This window comes from Takifugu flavidus, chromosome 10, assembly GCF_003711565.1.
Source record: "Takifugu flavidus isolate HTHZ2018 chromosome 10, ASM371156v2, whole genome shotgun sequence".
Taxonomy (NCBI): domain Eukaryota; kingdom Metazoa; phylum Chordata; class Actinopteri; order Tetraodontiformes; family Tetraodontidae; genus Takifugu; species Takifugu flavidus.
In genome coordinates, this window is record NC_079529.1 from 12,588,173 (window position 1) to 12,611,572 (window position 23,400).

General features: G+C 43.8%; 1 protein-coding gene across 2 annotated transcripts in view; it reads left to right on the plus strand.

Annotated features, from left to right (window-relative positions):
• The window catches only part of dyrk1b (dual-specificity tyrosine-(Y)-phosphorylation regulated kinase 1B), a 31,311-nt gene that overhangs the window by 2,655 nt on the left and 5,256 nt on the right, over positions 1-23,400 (plus strand). Inside the window, exons 1-6 of one of the 2 annotated variants that reach the window (XM_057044191.1) lie at positions 10,250-12,022; positions 20,510-20,694; positions 21,946-22,065; positions 22,373-22,561; positions 22,935-23,082; positions 23,242-23,391. In XM_057044191.1, the coding sequence (XP_056900171.1) occupies positions 11,923-12,022; positions 20,510-20,694; positions 21,946-22,065; positions 22,373-22,561; positions 22,935-23,082; positions 23,242-23,391 (892 nt within the window). In that variant the 5' untranslated portion in view covers positions 10,250-11,922. Of the gene's footprint in view, positions 1-10,249; positions 12,023-20,509; positions 20,695-21,945; positions 22,066-22,372; positions 22,562-22,934; positions 23,083-23,241; positions 23,392-23,400 lie in introns of those variants that run through there. The other variant, XM_057044192.1, reaches the window with a different exon arrangement.

Sequence of the window (23,400 nt, forward strand, 5' to 3'; positions counted from 1 at the left end):
CTATACTCAAAGAATTCAAACATCGAGGACTTTTAGTCATGTTTAGCTACTCTACATGTGTCGGGTCGACCCTATCGTAGATGTCTGCGGGGCTTTCCAGAGAAGCGTAGATGTCTGCGGGGCTTTCCAGAGAAGCGTAGATGTCTCCACACCAACCTGTTGGTCAGCATCCTACAAACGTTGTAGGAATCATCTACTATCCGATAAATGCTGTTTAGGACAGTCAGAAGGTGTTATTCTCTACACCAACACCATTTAACTGGCTCAATCAATCAATCAATCTATCAATCTTATAGCATCTGTTACAATCAAAATTGTTTCTAGGTGCTTTCCAGAATCCCAGGGCCTGACCCCCAACAAGCAGCAGTGGCAGGAAAAACTCCCCTTTAACAGGAAGAAACCTTGAGCAGGACCAGGCTCATGAGGGGGGACCCTCCTGCTGATGGGGGTGGGGGTGGGTAGAGAGGGAGGAGAAGGGGGGAGGACAGGTAGAGGAGAGGAGAGAATAGGCAGAGATCATGGAAATACATTATTGGTATACATATAATTTCATTCATTCATTCATTCATTCATTCATTCATTCATTCATTCATTTATTCATTCATCCTGCCTGCCTGTCTGTCTGTCTGCCTGTCTGTCTGTCTCCTTCCTCCCTTCACATCCTATCTGCCTGTCTGTCTCCTTCCTCCCCTCATCCTGTCTGTCTCTCTTCTTCCTTCCCTCATCCTGTCTGTCTGTCTCCTTCCTCCCCTCATCCTGTCTGTCTGTCTCCTTCCTTCCTTCACATCCTGTCTGTCTGTCTGTCTCCTTCCTCCCCTCATCCTGTCTGTCTGTCTCCTTCCTTCCTTCACATCCTATCTGCCTGTCTGTCTCCTTCCTCCTCATCCTGTCTGTCTGTCCCCTTCCTCCCCTCATCCTGTCTGTCTGTCTCCTTCCTCCCCTCATCCTGTCTGTCTGTCTCCTTCCTTCCTTCACATCCTGTCTGTCTGTCTGTCTCCTTCCTCCCCTCATCCTGTCTGTCTGTCTCCTTCCTTCCCTCACATTCTATCTGCCTGTCTGTCTCCTTCCTCCCCTCATCCTGTCTGTCTCTCTTCTTCCTTCCCTCACATTCTGTCTTTTTGTCTCCTCTCCCCTTATATCCTGTCTGTTTGTGTCCTTCCTCCCCTCATGAACCTGTCTTTGTGTCTCCTTCCCCCCTTATATCCAGGCTGTTTGTGTCCTTCCTCTCTTGAACAACTGACATATTACCAAAATAACCAAACCAAATTAAGGTGACATTATAGCCCCGTTCTCATCAACAGTAGGAGGAAGAATGAACCTTTTCTTATTTATGATATCGATGCTATCCCATAACCTATTTTGACACTTTGATGCCAGCTTCCCAGTCAGTTTGGGACTGATCAATCAATGAAACAACATTGGAATGCCAGGTTAGAATATACTGTTAATATCAATTGTTCTTAGCATAAGAGAATCCTATTATTCCTCCAGGACAAACAGTGGTGGGGAAAAAACCCTGGGTCAACAAGAGTCTGAACTCTGAAATAATTAGTTTATTTACTAATAGCAAATGGTCTACAGTGGAATTACTACAGTGAAGTTAAGTAATGTGTCTTTAATGTGTAATGTGTGATTAATGACCATAACCAAGGTAGGTGTCTGCTCAGAGAGGGGTCATGGCCCAGAGGCCTCCTGCCTTTGTGTCTCTATTAACAGAAGGCAGACCAAAAATCCTGAAATCACTGTTTGTATGAATGAAAAGGGTCTTAAGAATTTATAGACAACTTATTGATACACTGTGGCTAAGTATTTATTTAAAATAGTTCGGGGCCACCACCCCCATGACCACAAACACACAGGGGCCAAGACAGGGCCAGTGTTACCAAATGATCCGTATATATAGGACTCCAGCCAGCAGGGCATTAACATCTGCTGACAGAACTTCATATTTGTCATATTTGTTCACAGCAACGTTTTGCTGTGAACCTCTATTGTGTGAGATATTTCATCTTTTTGAACGGCTTCTCTAAATGGCAGCAAGGCAGTTGTTCAGGTTAACTCATCGTTGCCAAGAGGGATTGGGTTGAACTCAGTAGGTCCGTTTGGATCTGGAGAGGCTGGAAGTGAGCGTTTAGACGACCACTGACCTTATTGCACTCCTGTAGCATGTTAACATGGAATACTGGGAATGTATGGGAATTCTCAGTCTGGTACTGCCAATTAGGAGCTATGATGTATGTCACAGTTTATTTCAGGTTATGCTGCTGAGACAAACTGCACATGCGTGGAAACGTTAATCAAGGTGTTAATCATTTTTGTGGAGTTCATTGAGGTTTGTGGGCATTTGTTTATTGTCCATCTTAAGAGGAAATTATTGTGCTGTAGTTCTACCATGTGAAGACAGCCATCAGGATGGATGCTTACCTTGTTAATTCTAATAAAAGCATTAAGAATTTATTTAGCTTATTAACATGGCTTCTGCAGGTTGACTTTTATTGTTGACTTTTTAAGTTGCACTTTATTTTTCAACTGTTAGTTTGCAATGAAATGCTACCACCTTGTCTAACTTGTGTAATAAACTTGAATGATGTATATTACACTGTTAATTATATACAGTATCCGTCCACTCATGAAGAAACTCTTCTGCCAGCTTTGCTTGTGTGTGATCAACAGGATGGAAATGGTTCGGTCCAGTCCTCCATTAGTGTGTTCACCTGCAGGAAGATGCGGGTTTGAGATGACTTGGCTTGAGAGTGCTGGCAGAGTAGCTGTGTATTTGGGGCAGGTAGCAGAGGAACATGTCACAAGCTGTAATAGATGATGGTAGTGCAAATGAGGAAAGAGTTGAAACTCACATATTACTCTGTGTGTGTGTGTGAGAGAGAGAGAGACATTTAGTGACATTGTGTGGTCTGGTATTCTGGTCTCTAGTTTATTTGTTATCAGTTCCTTAATAAGGCTGATTTCTGTCTGCTCCCTCTGTCTGGATGAGTGTGTGAAGCGTGGAGAAGCCACACCCTGGGTAGAATCCTCAGAGCAGGGCCTCATTCAGCAGAGGGAAGCAGTGAAATGCATAAAAGAGGCTCCTGTACCACTGAATCAAACAAGCTTCTGACTATCCTGACATCAAGATTATGGTATTAAGCTGCTGCACAGTTGAGTTGATTCCATCTAATGTGTATTTAAGATGTAAATATTCAGATGAGCATAATGATCCTATTTGTCTTTACAACATAATATAACCAGAGGTGCTGTACAAATATGGCATTTGTCCTGTTTTTGTTTTTAGTTGGATGTTTTTAGTGCTCCTGTTGTGAAGTGACTGATTATGCTACCGTTTAGGCTGGTTATTTGACGTGCATGTGGATATACTACGTGCTCCTACGTGCTCCATACTACCAGTATGTCAGATTTACAGGATGCAAGAGAGTAAAACTTCTCAAACCAGCCGTACAACTGGTTTTAAACAATAGGTGCTTCTGGTATGATGGTGTAAATGGTGTGACTGCCCTTGAAGACAGTAGTTGCGTCACATCTCACCATTTCTGCTGTGAATTAAAAAAAACAACCTAATTAATTAGGTTCATAGAGTGAATACAGAACATACTTATGTTGTGTCTTCTCTTAACTGCTGCTTTGTCCTTATTTTGGTGGTGTAGGGTACTGGAGCCTGTCCCAGTGGTCACCCAGTGACGGGAAACAATCACCATGGAAGGTCACCAGTCCATCGCAGGACTGACCACTAACACACTCACCTCTAGTGGAATTTAGAGTGTCCAAAGAAAACAGTGTGCATGACTTTGATTCCATGTAGGCATTGGGAGAAGATCCTGTCAGAAGAAACCACCAGTGCTGGTCAGAGCCCAGTTGAAGGACCAGTTCCTTTGAATTTATAAAAGATATTGTATGACCTCATGTGTCAAAAAGTAAACCTGCATTAATCAGAGGCCAGTCACCAGGTTTTAGCATAGTTGAGCTAGCATATGCAGTCATCAGTGACAGTGTTTTTAATGGTTGACGTTAGCAGCTCTCACCTCTAAAACTCTATCCATTTGTTGCATCATGTTGTTAGTAAAGAGGCTAAACTTGAATGCTTTAATTTGGTTCTCTGTGTCTGAAGCCTTTGTGAAGATGGTTCCATTCCATAGAACTGATGATGGATGTTTGCATACTGGTCTAATAATCTCTCGAGATGTTTCTGTCCATAATAAAGTGTCACCTTTCCCAGCACCTCAGACAGAGAGCTGGTAAAGTTTGGAAATAAATCTTATAACTCAATAAATTCTGAGCTATTGCTGTAGGTGTTTTGAGGTCCCAAATGAAGGCCACCGTGCACGGTTGAAGATATGGCTTGAGTGATGAGACATGAACATTCTGTGCCTTTCCAAGAATTCTGGCTGGGACGCTCTTTGCATTTAAAAAAAAGTGTTCCTGTCAGTTTACTGGAGCACCAGGAGTCCCCCAAACCCTCATTTTCATAGTTCATTAACATTTACTAAATAATTGTTGTACAGGCCCTCCACTGCAAAGGCTCAACATGTTCCAAGGTGATACATTTTTCCACGTCACCGCTTTTTCTGCAGGTCCAACCCAAAGATCTCATACTGTCCATACTGATTTTTTTTTACATTAGTAAAAACACAAACACATCAGCTGAAGCAAACTGAAAAAGCACCAAAACCTGCATTTACAATCCGTCAAGACAAAGGTGACAAAAGAGGAACAAAATGGCTGGAAACGGGAACTGATCTTATATGTGCACAGTATATGCCAGTTGTAGAGGTACTGAAGGATGTGTCTGAACCTGACCTCATACGGCAGAGGCTCAGTCAGCTGTTGGACCACAGCTTTTGTCCTGGTTCTGTGCAGACACCTCTGAGCGTCATCTTTGTCTCATTTACAGTTTCCCAGCGCTTCAGCGTCCATTATATTTTCTTTAACTGCTGATGAACTACAACTACAATCATCCAGGACAGATTCACCATAAGCTTCCTGTTATTGTGCCGTGTAGAAACATACACTGTCAAACATGAACCCTAGAAGCAGAAGTTTTGGTCACAAATGCAGTTGGTTACTAGCGTAACTGTGCATATAAACCCACCCTCTCACCATCCCTTAAGCTGGGCCTTCACCATTGCTAGGATGCTGATTTGTATAAAGGCTGGTTCCTCATTGTTGGGTCGAGAACTTCATTCATTCACTCACTCACTCACTCACTCACAGAACCTCAGGACACTTCAACAGATTAGCCTACAGGATTCTTTGCACAGTGTTTTCACTTCTGTATCCCAGTCTTAGATTTTTATACTTTATTAGTGACTTGGGTGTTTTATGTACCATATTTATTTTTCTCGTTTTTTTTTAGTTATTCTGCTGTAAACTGATGCAAACACTTGACACTAAGATGAAGTCAGAGATCCCAGCGAGAGAGAAGGTAAACATGGCTATCTATCCTGTATAAATGAAGTAAGAAGACCACTCTCTGAAGTCTGGGATGGGAACTGAAGCGCCAGAATCAGCTGGTTAGCTGATCTTAAATTACTTTTTTGTCTAGTTGTTTGATTTGAGAACAAGAGCATCAACATTGATTTCAAGCGGAGAACGGAGACAGTTGCAGTGAAATCAGATATCTTTCTCAGTGGATAAGATGTGTGTAGCTAATTTAAATGCCACTTTTGCCTCTTATTGGATGTAGCTCTTTCTCTTGCTTTGCCCCGCTCCCTCCGTCTTGCTCTCTATATGTGTGCTGTTAATTTGGAAGGGGGCAGTTGCATATGTCCCCTCCACCTGTCCTTACTGGGACTTACTATTTCTGGGTTTCACTGAATGTGACTGTGTCTTGCCTGGCAACAGTGCCTGTCTATGTATGCTCTGTGTGTGTGTGTGTGTGTGTGTGTGCGTATGTGCACAGCCCTTTGCCTGTGTGTGTTATTGTTGACTATCGCTGGACTAAAGCTGTATATACTCATGCGCAACACCAAGCGTTGAACTTGAAGCATTTTACTAAGCAGTGATGACAGTTTAGACGTATGGAATGTAGCATATTAGTCTGATTATTTATTAAACGCTGTTGCTGGATAACCTAATTTCGGTTTTCTGTCAGGTTCGTTTTTATTTTGTCCATATTCAGACTAATTCAGATTCAGTGAGGACTGATAGATAATAAATGAAAAAATGAGTCAGACTCACTCACACTGAATAAAAGATAACTTATGGTGGATCCCCCTTAAATACACTCATTAAAGTTCACTTTTTACAACCTAACAAATTTAATGTACTCCCCTACTCCGGAGCCTTTTTATCAAGTGGACTTTTATCAGAATACGTCTGTAAAAGCATCTATGATTTCACCTTGATTTGGCCTATGGTATCTTCTAAAGACCTGAAACATTTATTCCCACCAGCGCATGATGTTACACAGCCAGGCAGAGGTTTAGAAATAAGCTAGATCAGAACCAACCAATCGGATTATGCTAGTCTGACATCTGGGGTACTGGTATTTCTTCATTTCTGCAGAATGGACGGCCATAAAAGCCAAACTCGAGCCTCATTTGCACGAGGTACCTGTTACCTGGGGACCTGAATTATTTTTAGAAATGCCAATGTCATCTAATGGTAATCCTGTATAAATATTGGTCTGTGGTCTATATAAAAGATGTCACATTTAAGGTTTTCACACACCCGTGCTGTTGCTACCATTTATTATTATTATTTTGGATACTGAACTGTTCTCACTGCAATATATACCATTAATGTCTGTGTTACCTTTGTGCTCGCACGCTAAACACTGAAGTAACATTTTGCGTGTTCTTTAGCTTTTTAACCTTTCCAACCTCTGCGCTGTTCATCCAGGACATCATATAGAACCAGGGTGCGGAGCCGAGGTGATCCAAAGGGGTCCGTGAATGGTGCCGTCCCCTCGTCTGGTTTGCTAATGCCCTGCTCCTCGCGCTCAGCCTTCGTAATGTTTCGTTGATTTACGTGAAACTAACCTTGAGGTTGAGGTTAGTTTAAGAGTTAGTCAACAGCTGGGGCGCCTCATTCCCACTCAGGCTAGAATGAAACAGATGCAGAGATTTTAAATGGCGTAGTTTAAAAGTTGCCTCCCAGTAGACAGCCCGCACGACCATAGCCAATGTTTTAACAGGGTAGATATTATTTCCTGCCACTTTTCCATGTCACAGCATTGTGGAAATGTGAGATCTGTAAACTAGTATTTGTGCATTAAACAATAGGCTGTGTTACCTTTGGTAACTCTTTAAATGATTAGTTTCTTAAATATTGTCACAATGTTGCCTATGTCCATATTTTGGCATTGTCCTTCAGTTGACACAAAGTTGTGCACGATTTCCTCCTAACACAACACTGAATTCATCATGTTGCTGTTTTAACCTATTAATTAATTCTCACTAAACATAACTGCATCTATCCCGGCAGCAGTTATGTGGGAAATAGTTTCTTATGGTGACATTGATGTATTTTCCAGACAATGGTCCATAAAATTTACCAGAAACATACGCCACGTGTCTGGTTTGGTACGAGGACGTTATTGTTCCAAGACTTTCCCCCTGCTGTTCGGTCTTAATGATCGGGATGATAACATTATTTTTAATGCTGCCCCCATACCGACCCAGCAGATTTAAAACGACCAAGACTGAACTGTACCGCTCTGGCCGGGCAGACGTCAGTCATCATTATCTTTATTCAGCAAATCGTGGAAGAACAATCAGATGAAGTGTTACCTTAACAAGCAAGTAAAGGCGGCACAGCCCTTGTTGGGGCCCCTCCTTCAATTGGCATAGTGTTACTTTTTAACATTTTGTAAACACTGGACAGCACATTTCAACAGCAACGTACTGCACGTCAGAGTAAGTTAACAAATAATGTTCTAGCATTTCACAAATCAACAGCACGATCATCATACGGCAGGCTCCTCTCTTCTTATGCATATAGAATAGCACGCATCATTTATGTCGTTTTCCTGTCTCTTTGGCACCACCAAGTGAGAAAGGTATCTCTGAGTGTTAACTGCTTCTCCACTCCTTGCTGAAAGCACCCTGCAGTAGCAGCATGGTAATTCTGGGCTCCAATCTTTCCTCTGCATCATGTTTACCTAGTAACAAGCATCACCAATGGCTGGCCATCCTATTGGTCACTTGAAAACGCACCAGGGACCAATAGCAGAGCTGTTGCCATGGTACGCTGTGTAGTTGCCGGGTGGAATTTTGCTGCAAGGCATGCGAGTCTCTCAGTCTGCCTGCCTCCTTGCGCTGCCTTTGTAATCACCACTGTCTGGTTGTTAATACAGCTAAATGTTACTTAGTACAAGAGCAAAAGTGAAATCTATGACTAGCAATCAGTCACTAATACCACCATTAACATATTAACAGAGGTAGAAAATCTGCAGCAGGAAACAACGAGGTCTCATTTACAGCGTGTAACATTTTTTCAGTAATAATTGCTAGAAATGCCATTTAGCTTGTGCCAAACATCTTTTCTTTGTTCAGTTAGAGGTCAATTATTCCAATATTGTCACCCCCTCCGGACTGTTGCTATATCAGATTTCTAATTCATCCCCAAACGGACTTAAATAGCAACTTTGCTCTTCATTAATGTTACTAATCAGTTATCACATTATAAAACTACAATTCTAACAGTGTTTAACAGAAACTCTCTGGACTGGAAATCCTCTCCTTTGTTTCCTGGCAGAGTCTCCAACACTATTGATGAAGAGGTGTACAATTCCTGCAGTCTGTATTCCCACCACTAGATGCTAGACTAGAAAAACTAGACCACACGTATACATTAACACCTTAAGAGGGAGAGATTTGCTGCAAAATGGAAAAGCATACAGTCATGAGGCAAAGTGTCGTTTGCATTTCAGTGAGTGACCTCTTATGTTTTACTTTGTTTTTACTACAGAGCGAAGAGATGATGATCCATCATAAAATTGGGCTGATAATTGATCGATAATGCTGCATTAGACTCCAGGGGTCTTGTCACAGCTCCTGGAGTGTAGAAACAGAGAGGAGAAGGTCATATGGCTGAATTTACTAATCATTCTCTCAACGCTTTTGTAAAATGAATGTTTAAACGTAGCATTTGCAGAAACATTGACAGTAAAAACACTTGGATGTGCACGTGTGGTACATCATTACAACATGGCCCCGCTTCCAGGCAGGACAGTCTGCACTCATCTGCATTCTACCAACTTTCTGCTCGTGTTTGGTTTACGGGCATCTTTTTGTTTCATAGTTTTTATTTTCTTGATTTGTCCTGCACGTTTAACTCACTGGGTTATTGTTTCACAGTGTTCATCTTAAACGTTCAGTTCTCAACAAAAACAATAATAATAATAATAATAATAATAATAATAATAATAATCATGCTGCAGACATGTCAGGGTGCATTTCTCCTGAAGGAGTGGTCAGCTGGTTTATGACTGTGTGTATGCTGATATGCAGCCAGCAGCCGTGTGCCTGATTTAGCAGAAATGCTTGGATAGCAACAGTAACAACTTTTAGCTGTGGCCTGGTCTCTCAGCGGGAGAGCCACTCAGTGGCCATGTGGTTATGGGTGCCTTTGGCCCCCTCTCTTCCCCGCTCCGTGGGTGTCTCTCCTCCCTCTTTCCATTTCTACCTGACATCTTCAAACTATTTCGGCGTCATTCTTGCCCAGCTCCTTTTGAAGAGACCCAGGGAAACTGAAGCGAGCGCTCCTCCCACTAATCCAACCACTACCGACTGGTAGGCCTTTTTATAGCCAATAGTGTTGCAGCTTCCGCGGCGTTGGGTAGCAACAGAGCCTGCAAAGGGAGCTGCTGAGGGTGGAAGCGCCAGGCTCCAGTACAGAGCTGTAGCGGGGAAACTGTGTCATTGGTCAACCACACACTAGTGTAGCAACACTTTTATATAGATATATAAATATATATATGTGTGTGTCTATGTATTTACATATGTTTGTGTATATATATATTTATATAGATAGATATATATATATATACTCGCGCGCGCGCGTGGAGACAGCCACACGTGTGGTGTTACTATAAATGGACAGGACATGAGAGGGAGCGAGAGGTCTGTTTGGAACAGTCTACTGTTTAATGAACGGTTCCAAATGTACAGGTCTCGCTAGGAAGCGGGGCTCCTCCGCGTTAATGGCCGGAGGAGCGCTCGGCTTGAGCTAATTGATGGCGGCCGCTCCGGTTGTGTGACGGCTGCGGGGCTGTGGCACACAGACCGGCTCCGACCCCCACCACGGCGATGTGGTACAGTCCTCGTTGCAGGGTCGGGGCGCCGTGTGGGAGGGGAACACAAATTCCGACTAACGGGGTAACTGGGAAAGGGAACTTGGCGAGAAACACGAGTCGAAGTGGCCTTTGTGAAGGTGTCCATCTTGAAGGAATAACATTTGTCCTTAAACGCTGAGGGGACCGAGCGACGCTTCAGATTAAAGCGAAGATCGGAAAAAGGCGCGTCGCCCGCCAGGCCAGCGGAGACGTCAGCAAACTCAGGAAACTGGCTGGATTTCCTTCATCAGCCCACTTCGGGAGCGTAAAGTTGTTGTCTCCATGCACTTGGCTGGGCTCTGCTTTGAACTGCTGCGATCAGCTGTGACATTGTGTTATTCTCGGATTGATTCACGCTCGGGCTCAACTTCACGGCGGCTTTGAGAAGTCCGCCAGCGGCTCGACCTGCCTCTTAAATACGCGGATCTATTCAACGTGTTTGGCGAATAATCCCAGATATTATATATATAGTTTTTGTACCGGAGGAAAAGACGTTTCCAGCCAAGCTGCAGTGACCCGCCGTCTCCCCGCCTCTAACTTCTGAAACCACCGTACTTTATACCTTGTTAATGTAACTGTTGTGGTGGTCTTCATGTATGGGTCCTATGGTGAAGTCGGCTTTTAAAGGCCCCTCGCCCTGAGGGAGGCCGGCCAACTTTATTCAGTAGGAGCCCAGGGACCACAATTCCAGTGGAATTCTGGCTGAAGGCTCCCTGGCGGTCACTGGAGGACTGTGTGTGACGCTGGATTAATCCACGTGATAGCATCATTCTTCACCCTCCTGCCCTGGCTATTGACAGTCCCCTGGAAAGTGTCCGTAATTGGAGCTATTTTTAGTGTAAGGAATGGGGTAGCAGGTAGCTGGAAACCCAACACCCCACCACCTTCTTTTCTTTCACCCTTTCTGTTACTCTACCTCATTCGGCCCAGCGGGCACTATGCTGGGCAAGCCTGGTTTGGGCAGACTTAACTCTTGGAATCATAGAACAATTCGTTTTTGTTAACAAGGTAATCGCAGGTACGCCGCTGAATTATTACCAGTATATCTCCTCGTACTTTAGGTCTTGACTCCATGGACATTGGTTGAAACTCTTTAATCAGAGTTGCCAACTGTGGGGGAAAAAATGGGAGAAATGTCTACGTTGACTTGAGCTAGTGTTCTGGAGCGGTACACACCTCCAGCACACCAACGACAGCCAAACTCAGCACAAGAGGCTGATCTGATTAACCAAATATTGTAATCACCCCATGCCTCAGGCACACAGAGAAGCATATAAATGTAGAAAACTAAAGATTATTATATATATTCTGTGTAACATCAGAACACAACGAGTCCTTCAGTTTTTTTTTTTTGCTGTTTTTTTTTTACCTCAAAGAGACATGTTTCCCATATAATATGTTGGTTGCCTTAGAAACCACTGGCACAATATAAACAAAGCAGGAGCCAGAGAAGACAGTGCCTTTTGATTGATTTGGATGTAAGCGCTTCAAGTGAAGTCTGGGATTGACACCACCCGAGGACAGTGACCTGCCCCCACGAGGACAGTCACCCGCCCCTACAAGTTCCACCCCTCTGTCAAGTCTTTTGATTGACAGCTCTTCTCCTCTGGATTGAACATTTGCTCAGCATTTCCATGGTGATCACATCATCCGTGGAGGACAAGACTGCGCCCCCTTCTAGGATGGTCCAATCAGAAACCTGGGTCTCCTCTGCCCTGTTGCGCAAAAACAAGAGTCAGTACAAACACAATCTCACACAATTACACCGTTCGAAATCTGTCACCACTTGCTGCCCTGATACTCCGGCAGATCCAGTTGAAGAGCTTATGGTTAAGGGCTCGTGTCTCCTGTCACAACCCTTCTCTTAATTTTGTGTCTTGTTGAATATGCTACACTCTGAAGACCACAGTTTGCTTTCCACTGGCAGAGTGAGGACGTTCTGTCTGATCCTCAATGTCAAAGGGTGCCTGAGGGCTAAGACTTGGTTTTAAGGTTAGAGGTTAGAATTGGGCTTAAGTTAAGGTTGGTGTGAGGTTTGAGCGTGCACTCGTGGTTATGGTCAGTTTAAGGACTTTGGGAGGATATTGTGTCTGTGAAAATGCCTCTAAAGATAAAGAAGTAAAAATGTGGGTTTACTGTGAGACTGTTAGTAAGAGATTATTAGTCATTTTGTATAAGCTGGTAAGTTACTTAAGTAGATTTTACTGTAATTTTGGTGGTGTAAGTTTAAGCTCTGCAAGATGCAAAGGACTCGTTACGGGCCTGACCGTCAACACAGTGCTTTGGCCGCTCGGACAGGAGAGCGTTGCAGTTGTTTTCTAAATGGTTTTGAGCATTCTTTAACCAGACATACATGTAACATGCACAAACCAATTAAAAGAACATCTTCCCTTTGCAGTGGTATGGATTAGATCACTGTAACATTACAGTATGAGGTCACAGTCAGATTTTCAGGTGTTGATATTGACTTCACTATTTGCCAAACAGTTGAAGATGCGGAGAGAGAGAGGGAGAGTGTGTGTGTGTGTGTGTGTGTGTGGGGGGGGGGTGGGGGGGGGGGGCAGCAAACCTGTCCAGGGAGCAGTCCTGCTGCCTGTTATTAGTGCATGATGATGTCCTCTGTAGAGGAGCCCTTTTGGAAGCCTTTCAAAAGTATTAATTTCCTGAGCAGGTATGTTGGGAAGTGTTCCTGCTGCAGCCTCCTCTGAGAGTGAACTGGCTCATTCCTGACCTCCAGCTCCAGCAGGTTGCCTGTCCTGTTGCCCGTAGAACACGGCTCAAGTCAAAACAGCGTTTTTGAGACGCAACTTATCCAAATCACTCCAGCTATTGGTCTTGCTTTCTCTCTGTATCATTAATATTGGTGGACTTTTATTACTTTGGAAGTTTATTCTGGGCCTTTTCTTCTATAAAATAGTAATATCTGTTATTATATCTGCTTACATCTTGTATACAGGGAACTAGTAAACACAATGCATGTAGATAAACTCTGTAACAAGCGTGTCAACATAGAAGAATAGACTCTTGATGAGTGTTATACTTTGTAACTTTAATTCATTTACAATTTCCCTTAGGTGACTTTTACTGATGCAGCAGCAGTTATAGTGGAGAGAACATCGAACAAAAGACGAGTAATCACGGAAACATTTTGGCCATTTCATGATGGGCGTGACGTGTTGGAAGCAGGTCAAGTCTCCTGTCGACCACTGTTCTATGTCTACAGTTGGTGTCCATGAATAATACCTCTGAAAAGGAAGATTTGTCCATCAGTTAGCGAACTGAGGGGTTTCTCAAGGGTCGTTTAGCCACCAGAGGGCCCCCAAAGTCCTGAATTGTTTGCTAAATTAATCAGTTGCCTTTGAACTTAATTATGTCTTAAACTGATCTTTAAGGTCTCTGACAGTACAAGTCGAAGTATAACACTGAATTTAGTATATAATGCTTCATAAGAGTGATGCAGCATGCTCATCCCTCAGTGTAAATACACTCTCCTTCCTTTTCAGACTATGAACCGACACCTTTATGTTATTTGTTTCCATCTCTGTTCTTGCTGTCTGTTTTATAATCGGACACGACGTCACTGTTCTTTTCTCTCCTATGGCTTTACGCACTTGGCTGGACGCAGGCGCTGTTCTGAATCAGATAATTTGTGCGTCAGATCGCGTGCACAGGGACCCGTTCCACACCCGCAGTGTGGGGACTGAGGTGTCAGCTGCTGCTGCTGTCTCTCTGCAGGCACACAGACCTTTTGATTTCACACACATTTGCAGCCCCTGCCTGCTGCACCATGGAAACTCGGCCATTCCACAAGGCTTTTGTTGCGCTCGGCCTAGCCTCTGCGGACAGTTTAGGACAAACCACTTGCTATTGATGGCCGGTCACGAGTCCATACTGAGCTGCGGGAATGTTGGCAGTCCCTGCTGCTACCTCAGAAAACGTATGGATGACTTCTGTTGTTCTCCCTCCCCAAAGTGGCGAGGCTGAAGGCCACCGCTGTTTCCTTGCATTCATCAGATCCTGCCCACCCCAATGCTACACCCTCCTCCAGCGCTCCTTCCATCCAACTACTTCCCAGCTTTTCTCAGCCGTGGGTGTGTGGACGGACCCAGTGCTTTGACGTATCCATCAAGAAGTGAGCCCTTCAAGGGTAGTCTTAATTGTTCCAGGCCGTCTTTGACCTCTTATCGTGATGGTGGTGATTTCAGGTGTTGAGATCCCCTCCAGGTAAATCGACTCACATTTATACCTCCACTTTTCACACTAGCAGCTGGAATGATGATCAACTCACTTGTAGGTCACGCCGTTGTTCGGGTGCCTTTAATGACCTAATGGGAGGGTGGTCATCAGGATTATCCTAGTAGGTGACCATTTTAACCTGATGACAGATGACACATGACCTTTCAACAGTAAACCACGTCCATTCAGTGGCATTTGTGTTGGTGTTCGCATTTCATAGCTTTGTGGGCGGTGTTTTATGACTTTGCCGTGCCTGTGTGCTGTTTTGTGGGACGCTGCACATGTGTTGTTGATTCCCTTTTTCCCTGCTGGAAAATAAATCCTCCCTGAAATCATACGTGTTGTTTTTTAGAGCTCCGCCGGTCCTGTAGACAGTTCTCATCAGATGTCTACGTTGTCCTACATGTTGCTGGATGTTCATGGTCTTGCTGCTACAGGGAGGAACTGTTGTCCAGGTCTTTTTTGGGAACTCTCAGCCTTTGAGTAAACTCTGGTTGGGATTTCCCAAAGACCCTATATTTCAGTTGAGCCCAGCGCACGGTGGACCGTCTGATCCCCACTGTGGAATGCAGGGCGTGTTGGCTGGATGCAGATAGCTATATGACGGTATGAGTGCGTCGATCAACAGTAAAGTCAGAGAAGAAACCCATGATACAGATGAAGGTTTGCACCCCCCTATGCATGCTACATTAGTGGTAAAAATAGAAACACACATGGCATTGCACCCCCCCATCCCGTGTCAGATATCAAGTCCTTACTTTCTCCTGATGTCATCCACAATCCAGTTGTCACATGAAGGAGATGTGTGTCTGTGGACCAGCCAGTAGCTCCCTCCACCTCTACTGTCCTGCTGCTGTATTTGGAAATGCAGACTGAAGAGAAGTGTGCTGCTCATTAGCCTTATTTCTGGCTAGTTAGAATGAATGACTGCTCTACCTGATGGATTTAATAGAACTTCAGAGAAAAAGTTCAAGTGACTGAGGAATCTTTTTTATGGAATTGTTCATTTCCTTTTTCTTTATGTCCTGATTAAAGCAGGTAATCTGGACCTGCCCAAAACTCCTAACGGGCATCTTTATACTACAATTAGATACATTTATTATATTTTATTTTGTACAACTCTGTTCTCACATCGGCACCTTTTGTGAATGACAGCGCTGCTGTTTCAAACACGTCTCCTCAGGAATCTCCCCGAACCTTTTTATCCCAGTCAGAATCTCTCTTATTGTATGGACAGCTTCCTTATTGGTGATGTTTGATGTCATTCTTCAATGACTTCTTGAGTTCTTTTTTTTCCTCATGTTGATGATGGTGATATCAAGGTCATGTGATAGAGAATATATAGATAAATGCTCAGAGCAAGAGCAGTTCCCAAAGAAAAGGATCAGGATCCATCCCAAGTAAACCTGCCCACAAGCCTCATAGAATCAGTGGTGTGTGCTCATGTGTAAATGGTGCTGTTTTAGATGACTGAGCATCTTATTTACCTCTGTTCAGAGGTTGAATAATGTGTGATTTCATCCTATTTTACAACCATGAATATGTTCAGACAGTTGGATTAAACATTGTCGTTTATGAAACTTCAGATTGTGTCACTTCATTAGATTTCCTTGGCCTATTTAAAAACCAAAACAGGGCAAAACTTATGTTAATAATCTAACATAAGTATTGATTCCACTGGTATAACTGACGTTTGTTGGAACTTTGGCTGGGACGGACCTTCTGAGCCACACACATGCTATGCTCTTCAGCTTTATCTGCCCCTGCCCAACATAATGCTGCTCTCTGCCCATGTTTAGCAGGTATATATGCAGGTATTGTATAAAATAGCCTTTTCTCAGATGCGTGAAGTGGAATCAGGAGTTTTATTGGGTGGTAGTTAGTTAACAATCACTTTAAAATGTGGCTAACAGCTTAGCAGGACAGTGTGAGAGGGACCCCTGGGTGAGTTGATCATTTATTTAACTATATTCAGAGAAGAACCTGTGCTGGAGTCTGATCAGATGGGCAGAGTCCCTAAAAGTCATTTTTATTTGTTGTCGATATAATCCGGAAGGTGATCTATACATCTATACATCAGATTATCAGCAGATTCTGCTCTTATTTTCTAATTCTCCCAGCGAAGACCTCATGTTTAGGTATGAGATGAATGTGGTGGGTGCAGCCGCAGCTTCGGATGAGACTGGACTTTTGGGGAGGGTTGATGAGAACATTCCAGTTTCCTCAGACCTTCCCGTCAGTCTTCCTACAAAGCTTTAAGGGAACTCTGTTGGTGCCACCTTTCCATAAGAGCTGATGGGAGAGGAGCTTTGGCTGGTGTTGCTGGCACATGTCAGCTGTGGAAGCTCTGTCCCAGTTTTAAGGTGTTCTTGTGGCGTCCTTCACTAGCAGAGAAGCTACAGATAGGACTGGAGACCTTGTCTCAACATTCATGCGTAGCAGCAGCTGACAAACTCACCAGTCCTTTCTGGTGTTTGCATTTTTTCACTGAACTACTGACATTCACAGCATATTTGTCTGGATTTTTCTGATACAAGATCCCACCTTGACTTTGTATTTTACATCATCTATACATCACCACCATAACTGGTGACCGTATGAAGAACTACTTGTTGGCTGTATTTGAAGTGCAGAACTACTTTGGTGCAACGCAAATCACGATACGATGGAATAAATGTAACTGTACCTGGCTGTTTTCTTTTTCCTGCAGGTATTTAGCAGCACTGACGTCGTTTAGTAGCCAGGTAGCATCTAGGTTCTCCAGAGAAAAAGAGGGTTTCTGTTTGATTCTCACTGCCCAGTCAGCAAAAACCCAACACTGAGCCAACACTTACAGGTCACCCGCTTTAATATTTGGCCCCGACTTTTAATGAACCTTACATTAGCTGACATCCCACACCTGCACCGGTCAGATTGTCTTTTAGCTGTGTGGAGTTTTATCTTCTTGGTGTAATTGTTAGAGGAAGCCTGATTATTCAGCTTCCCGAGTGTCCAAACACACTTTTACTACAATCACTGTTTGACCAAATGAGCGTGAGAAGCTTGTACCAGCTGACTAAAGGGAAGATGAACTGTCATATAATTCATTTTCCATGATACATTTACTAATGGTAATAGTAACTAACTAACTAGGAGAGACAGACAGCGTCTGCTACAGCTTCACCTTCAGCTGATGATCATCCCATCATCACGTTGTGGAAACTCCCCTGAAGTTTGAGGGATATTTACTGTTATGATGCATCCACCGTACAATGGTGACTGCTAATTAGCTTCATTTGTAGTGCCTGTGTTTACCACTAAATACACTAGATAGCGTGTGTTGTTTTTGACCTTTATTAGCTGAGATCACATGAGCTTTATGAGGAAATGTCCAGCCCAAAAATCACACTGGGCTTTGAATTATTGTCACCTGCTGCTCGTCTTCTATTTTCTTGTCTTATTACAGTGATTTTGTGTCGTCATGACAGTCATTTGGCACATCTACGCGGTTTAATATGATCATGTGACGGCTCAGCGTGTTGTGATCTTTAAAGGAGGAGATTTGAAATGAAAGCGTGTATGTGTTGAATGTAAGGCAGCCCGTGTGCTGGAGCGTCATGGAGCCGTGAGGACGGACAGATATGAGATATGAACGTCTGCCTAGTGCTGAGAAATCAGCACAGTCTCTTTAAGAGCCTGAGAGATGCTCGCAGATCTTCCTCAATCTGGCATCCCCCTTCTCACGCTGCCATTGGTCGAGGCACCCACTTTCTCCGTCCGCTGATTTGCTATCGGTATCTAAGGACTGGCTGGCTGGCGCTCTATAAATAAACCCAGTGCTGTCTCAGCAGCCAGCCCACAATACTCATTAGCTACTCCTCTCTCCTCTCCTGCCTCTCTTCTACTTAGCAAATGCCTTCCAATAGCAGGCTCTGCTCTCCACAGCAGCAGTTCCACACACTCTCCCCTAGCAACCCAACCTCCCCTCCCAGCCTCGCCTCCCCCCTTCCTCTCCCCTCTCCCTTCTCATGCTTCGTCAATCCTTTCTGATCTGATTCTCTAGGTATCTCTAATGGAGAGAGTGGACTCTTCTCTTTTCCTTCAGATTCTTTAATCCTGTCTCCTCTTTGATGCACAGTGATGGAAAAGCATTCCTCTTGTCAAAAGAACTAAAACTAACATCCAAAATAGAACATTACTTTCCCAGCTGTTAGCATATCCTTATTGAAATGAGACTACAATTAATGAAGAGGTGTTTATTCCAAAGCCTCAAACAAACAGAGCCTTTTTTCTATTCTGTATTGTTACATTTCTGAAGGAGTCAGGAGGAGAGGACACAACAAGGTCCTGCCGCTAAAATCCTACTGTTTAAGTGATTGTCCACATGTTTCTCATTGATGTTCATCTATTTTAGAGGCCTCCAAACGGGCCAGAACAGAAATTTCACAGAAGCAATTGTTGCATCGCATTTGGACTGGGTTATGCGGCCAGTTCAAACCAGTTTGAAGGCTGTCACCCTATACTGGGATGGATTATTTATTCAAGCCAACCTTCCAGAGACATCCAGAATGAATGACTCGAGAGTTGGGGAGACAATAGCAGATGAGCTAAATAAAGTATAGTATTATTATTATTATTATTATTATTATTATTAATATTATTAGCAGATGACCCATTATTGATTATTATGATGGTTAGGACCCTGTGAGGCGATGGCACCACATGTTTAGATCCATATATGTCACATCTGTCTGAAAGCTGCTGCAGCAGGCAGCTGATGCTAATAGTTCGCTCCACATGCTAACGGATGCCCAGCATGTTGCTCTTCCAAGAAGATCTGTAATTATCTCCTGCGCTCCCATGACCCTCATTAGGAATAATCAGCCTTTACCTCAGAGTGGAGGCTGATATGGTATGGTGGCCCCTAAGGCTGCCGGATATGTTAACAGACTTCAGGGTATGAGGACTACGACCAGGACTTTAGGACTACACGTCCTACACAGCCTGTGGAGCTAGCGATCCCTTCTGTGTTGGTCTGGCTGCAGCCTTGAGCTGCATCTGCATCTCTGGGTACTCCAGGGGCTTTGCTGCAGGTGACCTGTCAGGTGTTTTCCTGACTGCTGGTTCTCTGGTGGAGGGCTGCCAGTTCCACTCAGGCACAGAAAGTCACCACGCACTGATGGGAGACAGAGGATTGAACATCTTCACACCTGTTTACCTGTAATGAAGGGCCACCGGTGAAAGATGAGCTTGTCTCTAGCTGATAATGTTGAGCTCACACATTAGTCCACAGTTTCCCTGCCTGATGTCTTTCAGTACGTCTGTGCTGTACTGCAGTTGCTAGTTAAGCCAATAATTGTATACACATAGTAAATGACATGAATATGAATGTTGAATAGCTCATTCTTTTCTATTTTCAACTTTTACATCAGTGTGCTCATTAGTGTTAAATAGAGCCGCTTCCAGAGAGGGGGGGGGGGGGTAACCATGCTGCATCTGTCCACCCCACAGACGTGACCGTCAGTGTGATAGAAATGTTGGCTTTTTGTGTTTGAGACCTGCTAAATGGGGCAGCCAGTCCTAACTTTTGAAAAGGAAGCATGTGACTGAAGCAGCCCCCCCGCTCTGCTCGTGCTCCGTGACTCTGCCCAGAGAACTGCAGAGCTCTCTCCTTGTGGGGAAGAGAAGGGCATCCATGCAACACTGGGGGCTGCAGGTTCCCCACAGGCTCCACGGCTGGCGAGTGACCACCCTCCTGCACTCACCTGTCCAAGCATCACCCCCTCTCACGGAAAAGAGCGAATCTAAGAGAGAACCCACCCCACCCCCCCCAACTCTCTGCAAGGATGAGATGACCACCAGAATATATGGTTCTCTGCATCTAAGCTGCATTTGATTATATAGTTCTTTTATTTGCATTTTTGGAGAAGCCAGACTTCTCCATGTAGACTGCAGATGTGCTCGCCAGAGTCTGTCTCTAATGATCCTCTCACTGTCTCTCCTCAGGTGTAAGCAGCTCAGGATGTCCACCCACCTCCTCCTCCTCCTCCTACTCCTCCTCCTCCTCCTACTCCTCCTCCTCCTCCTCCACTGCCCAGGGCTTCTCCCTCGCTGAGCCAGCCATGACCAGCCAGCACACACATACACATCCCTCCTTCAGCTCCATCCACTCCATGGCCGAGCAGCAGCAGGTAACACTCACAGCAGCCTCTCGGCTGCTTCTAAGATACCTTTTATTTCATTAATCCCGCGTTTATAAATAGAAACACTCATGATTCACGTGTCAGTCAAGTGAAAGTGAGTCCAGAGACGAAGATTTCTTCATTAGGATTCTTTCTGCAGGACAGACCTGCAGCCTGTCTCTGTTTTCTCTGTGTGCACCTCACCTGTGTGCACCTCACCACCCAGCGTGGATACAGGGAAGACACTGGCTAAAAATGTTTGGCTAGTAATTCCAAACAAGCCATATCCAATGTAACTGCAAATACATGCATAATGTATTGCTCAGCCAGCAGCAGCAGCAGCAGCAGCAGCTGCGTCTCTAAATTCAGCCCTGTCTGTCTTCATCAGTCATAGTCAATGATGTCCTGACCTACTGGTCCATCTCCAAACTAACTCAACAGCTGGCTTCACATAAAAGCAGCTGGCCTGATGTCATCACTGAAACAAATGGCTGAAAAACACCTGTTTCAAAGTGAAAGTCTAAGGAGCAATAAAAAGATTAATCTCATCGTTCCGTTTACCCTCCCAACACTTGTTACCACTTGATAGTCGTCTCTGAGAAGACTTGTTGGTTTTGGAGGCTACTCTACAATAACTACAGTTTGTACTGTTCAAAAGAAGTTTATTGAAAACAAAATGTAAACACAAAGCAGAATCACAGCCTTTCGCTATTTTTCCTCGTAGTTCAGTCTAGAAAATGTTGGGTGCCACAGCCACATCTATTGACAGTATATTAAAAGTATATTTAAAAAAACCCAAACTAAAGTCGATACATTGTGGGAACACGTTCTAGCAGCAATGTTCTACTGCCACCTATTGGTCATATCTGGTACTACATGCTAAAGTATATCCTTGCTTTAATCATTTACAGGAGCTGTTTAAATGTTTTTAACATAGCTAATTTTAGGTTATTTCAGTAAAAAGGTTAAACACATTTTAAAAAGGAGCAGTGTCTTTAAATTACATACATTTACTACCAATTGTAAGCTTATTATCTCTGCCAAGGTTATATGACAGGCAGCCATTGGTTCTTAGCAAAATAACAAAATTATATAAATGGATTATAATGTTCAGATTCTGGAGGGACTTTGATCTTCCAAAGAGAGGTGTATGACAAATACTGTAAATCTGCTAGAAAAATTACAATATTTACAAATTCAGCACTAAATTGAATCAAAAACTTATTTTAGTCACGCGCGCCATGTTGCTCTTTTCTCTAGGTTATTTCTGATACAAACATACTCCAGCGGAGGATCCCCCCAAGTTTCAGAGACCCTGCCAGTGCTCCACTGAGGAAGCTCTCTGTTGACCTCATCAAAACATACAAGCACATCAATGAGGTGAGTTAGGACAACTCTCTCTCTCACACACACACACACACACACACACACACACACACACACACACACACACACACACACACATACACATACAATTGTTTTACCAGTTTACACACCAAAACTAATGATCACTGCTGGATCTGTACTCGTTATTCTAGTTGACAGGACTTTCCTTTCAAGAACAGCGACATCTGGTGGCGAACTAATGTTCAAGCAGTCATTTATGACTGAGCTTCTCTTTTCAGAATGTTTAGATCACTCTGACCACAAAGAACCTTCCTGTAATGCCGGGTTTTCACATTCTCAGGTGTATTATACTAAGAAGAAGAGGCGGGCCCAGCAAGTCCCTCCAGAAGACAGCAGCACCAAGAAGGAGAGAAAAGTTTACAACGATGGCTACGACGATGACAACTACGACTACATTGTTAAAAATGGAGAAAAGTGGCTGGACCGCTATGAGATAGACTCACTGATTGGGAAAGGCTCATTTGGACAGGTGATGTAAAAATAATATCACTGTTGGTTTTCCCTGGGGAAACAAGAACACGGGGCTGGAGTTTTTTGTGCTCATCCTCTGAAACCGATGTAAACAGGAGAGGAAATTACTCAAAGCGTTTCATTTGAATAACTCCTCAGATTTGATTTAAATCCATTGAATGTGTAGCAACCCTAAACCTAACCCTCCAGGAATATGAGCGTCAGAAGCTTGTGGTGAATCTGTTTGGCACCAAGTAATCAGCTGGATGTTAAAATAAGAAACACTTCTAGAAATTTGGCAAGAGCTCCATAAATGCCTTCATTGAAGGGGAACGTTTGTAACAAGGGGTTTCTGTCGGACCGTATGCTGAACGTTGGCTCTGTGCGTGCAGGTGGTGAAGGCCTACGACCACCATGAGCAGGAATGGATCGCCATTAAGATCATCAAGAACAAAAAGGCCTTTCTAAACCAGGCCCAGATTGAACTACGCCTGCTGGAGCTCATGAACAAGCATGACACTGAAATGAAATATTACATAGGTACAGTCCACATCACACACCTCTTACCTAGTCATGTTCTAAATATTAAAGAAATGATTCTAAGTTCACTTTTCCAAAACTGGTGTTGGTTTCATTATCTTAACCTTTGTCCTTGTCTCCCATGTGTCTGTCTGTCTGTCTGTAATTCTGTCTCTGCAGTCCACCTGAAGCGTCACTTTATGTTTAGAAACCATCTCTGTTTGGTGTTTGAGTTGTTAAGCTACAATCTGTATGATCTTTTGAGGAATACCAACTTCAGAGGAGTTTCCCTCAATCTCACCAGGAAATTTGCACAACAGCTCTGTACAGGTCAGTCCG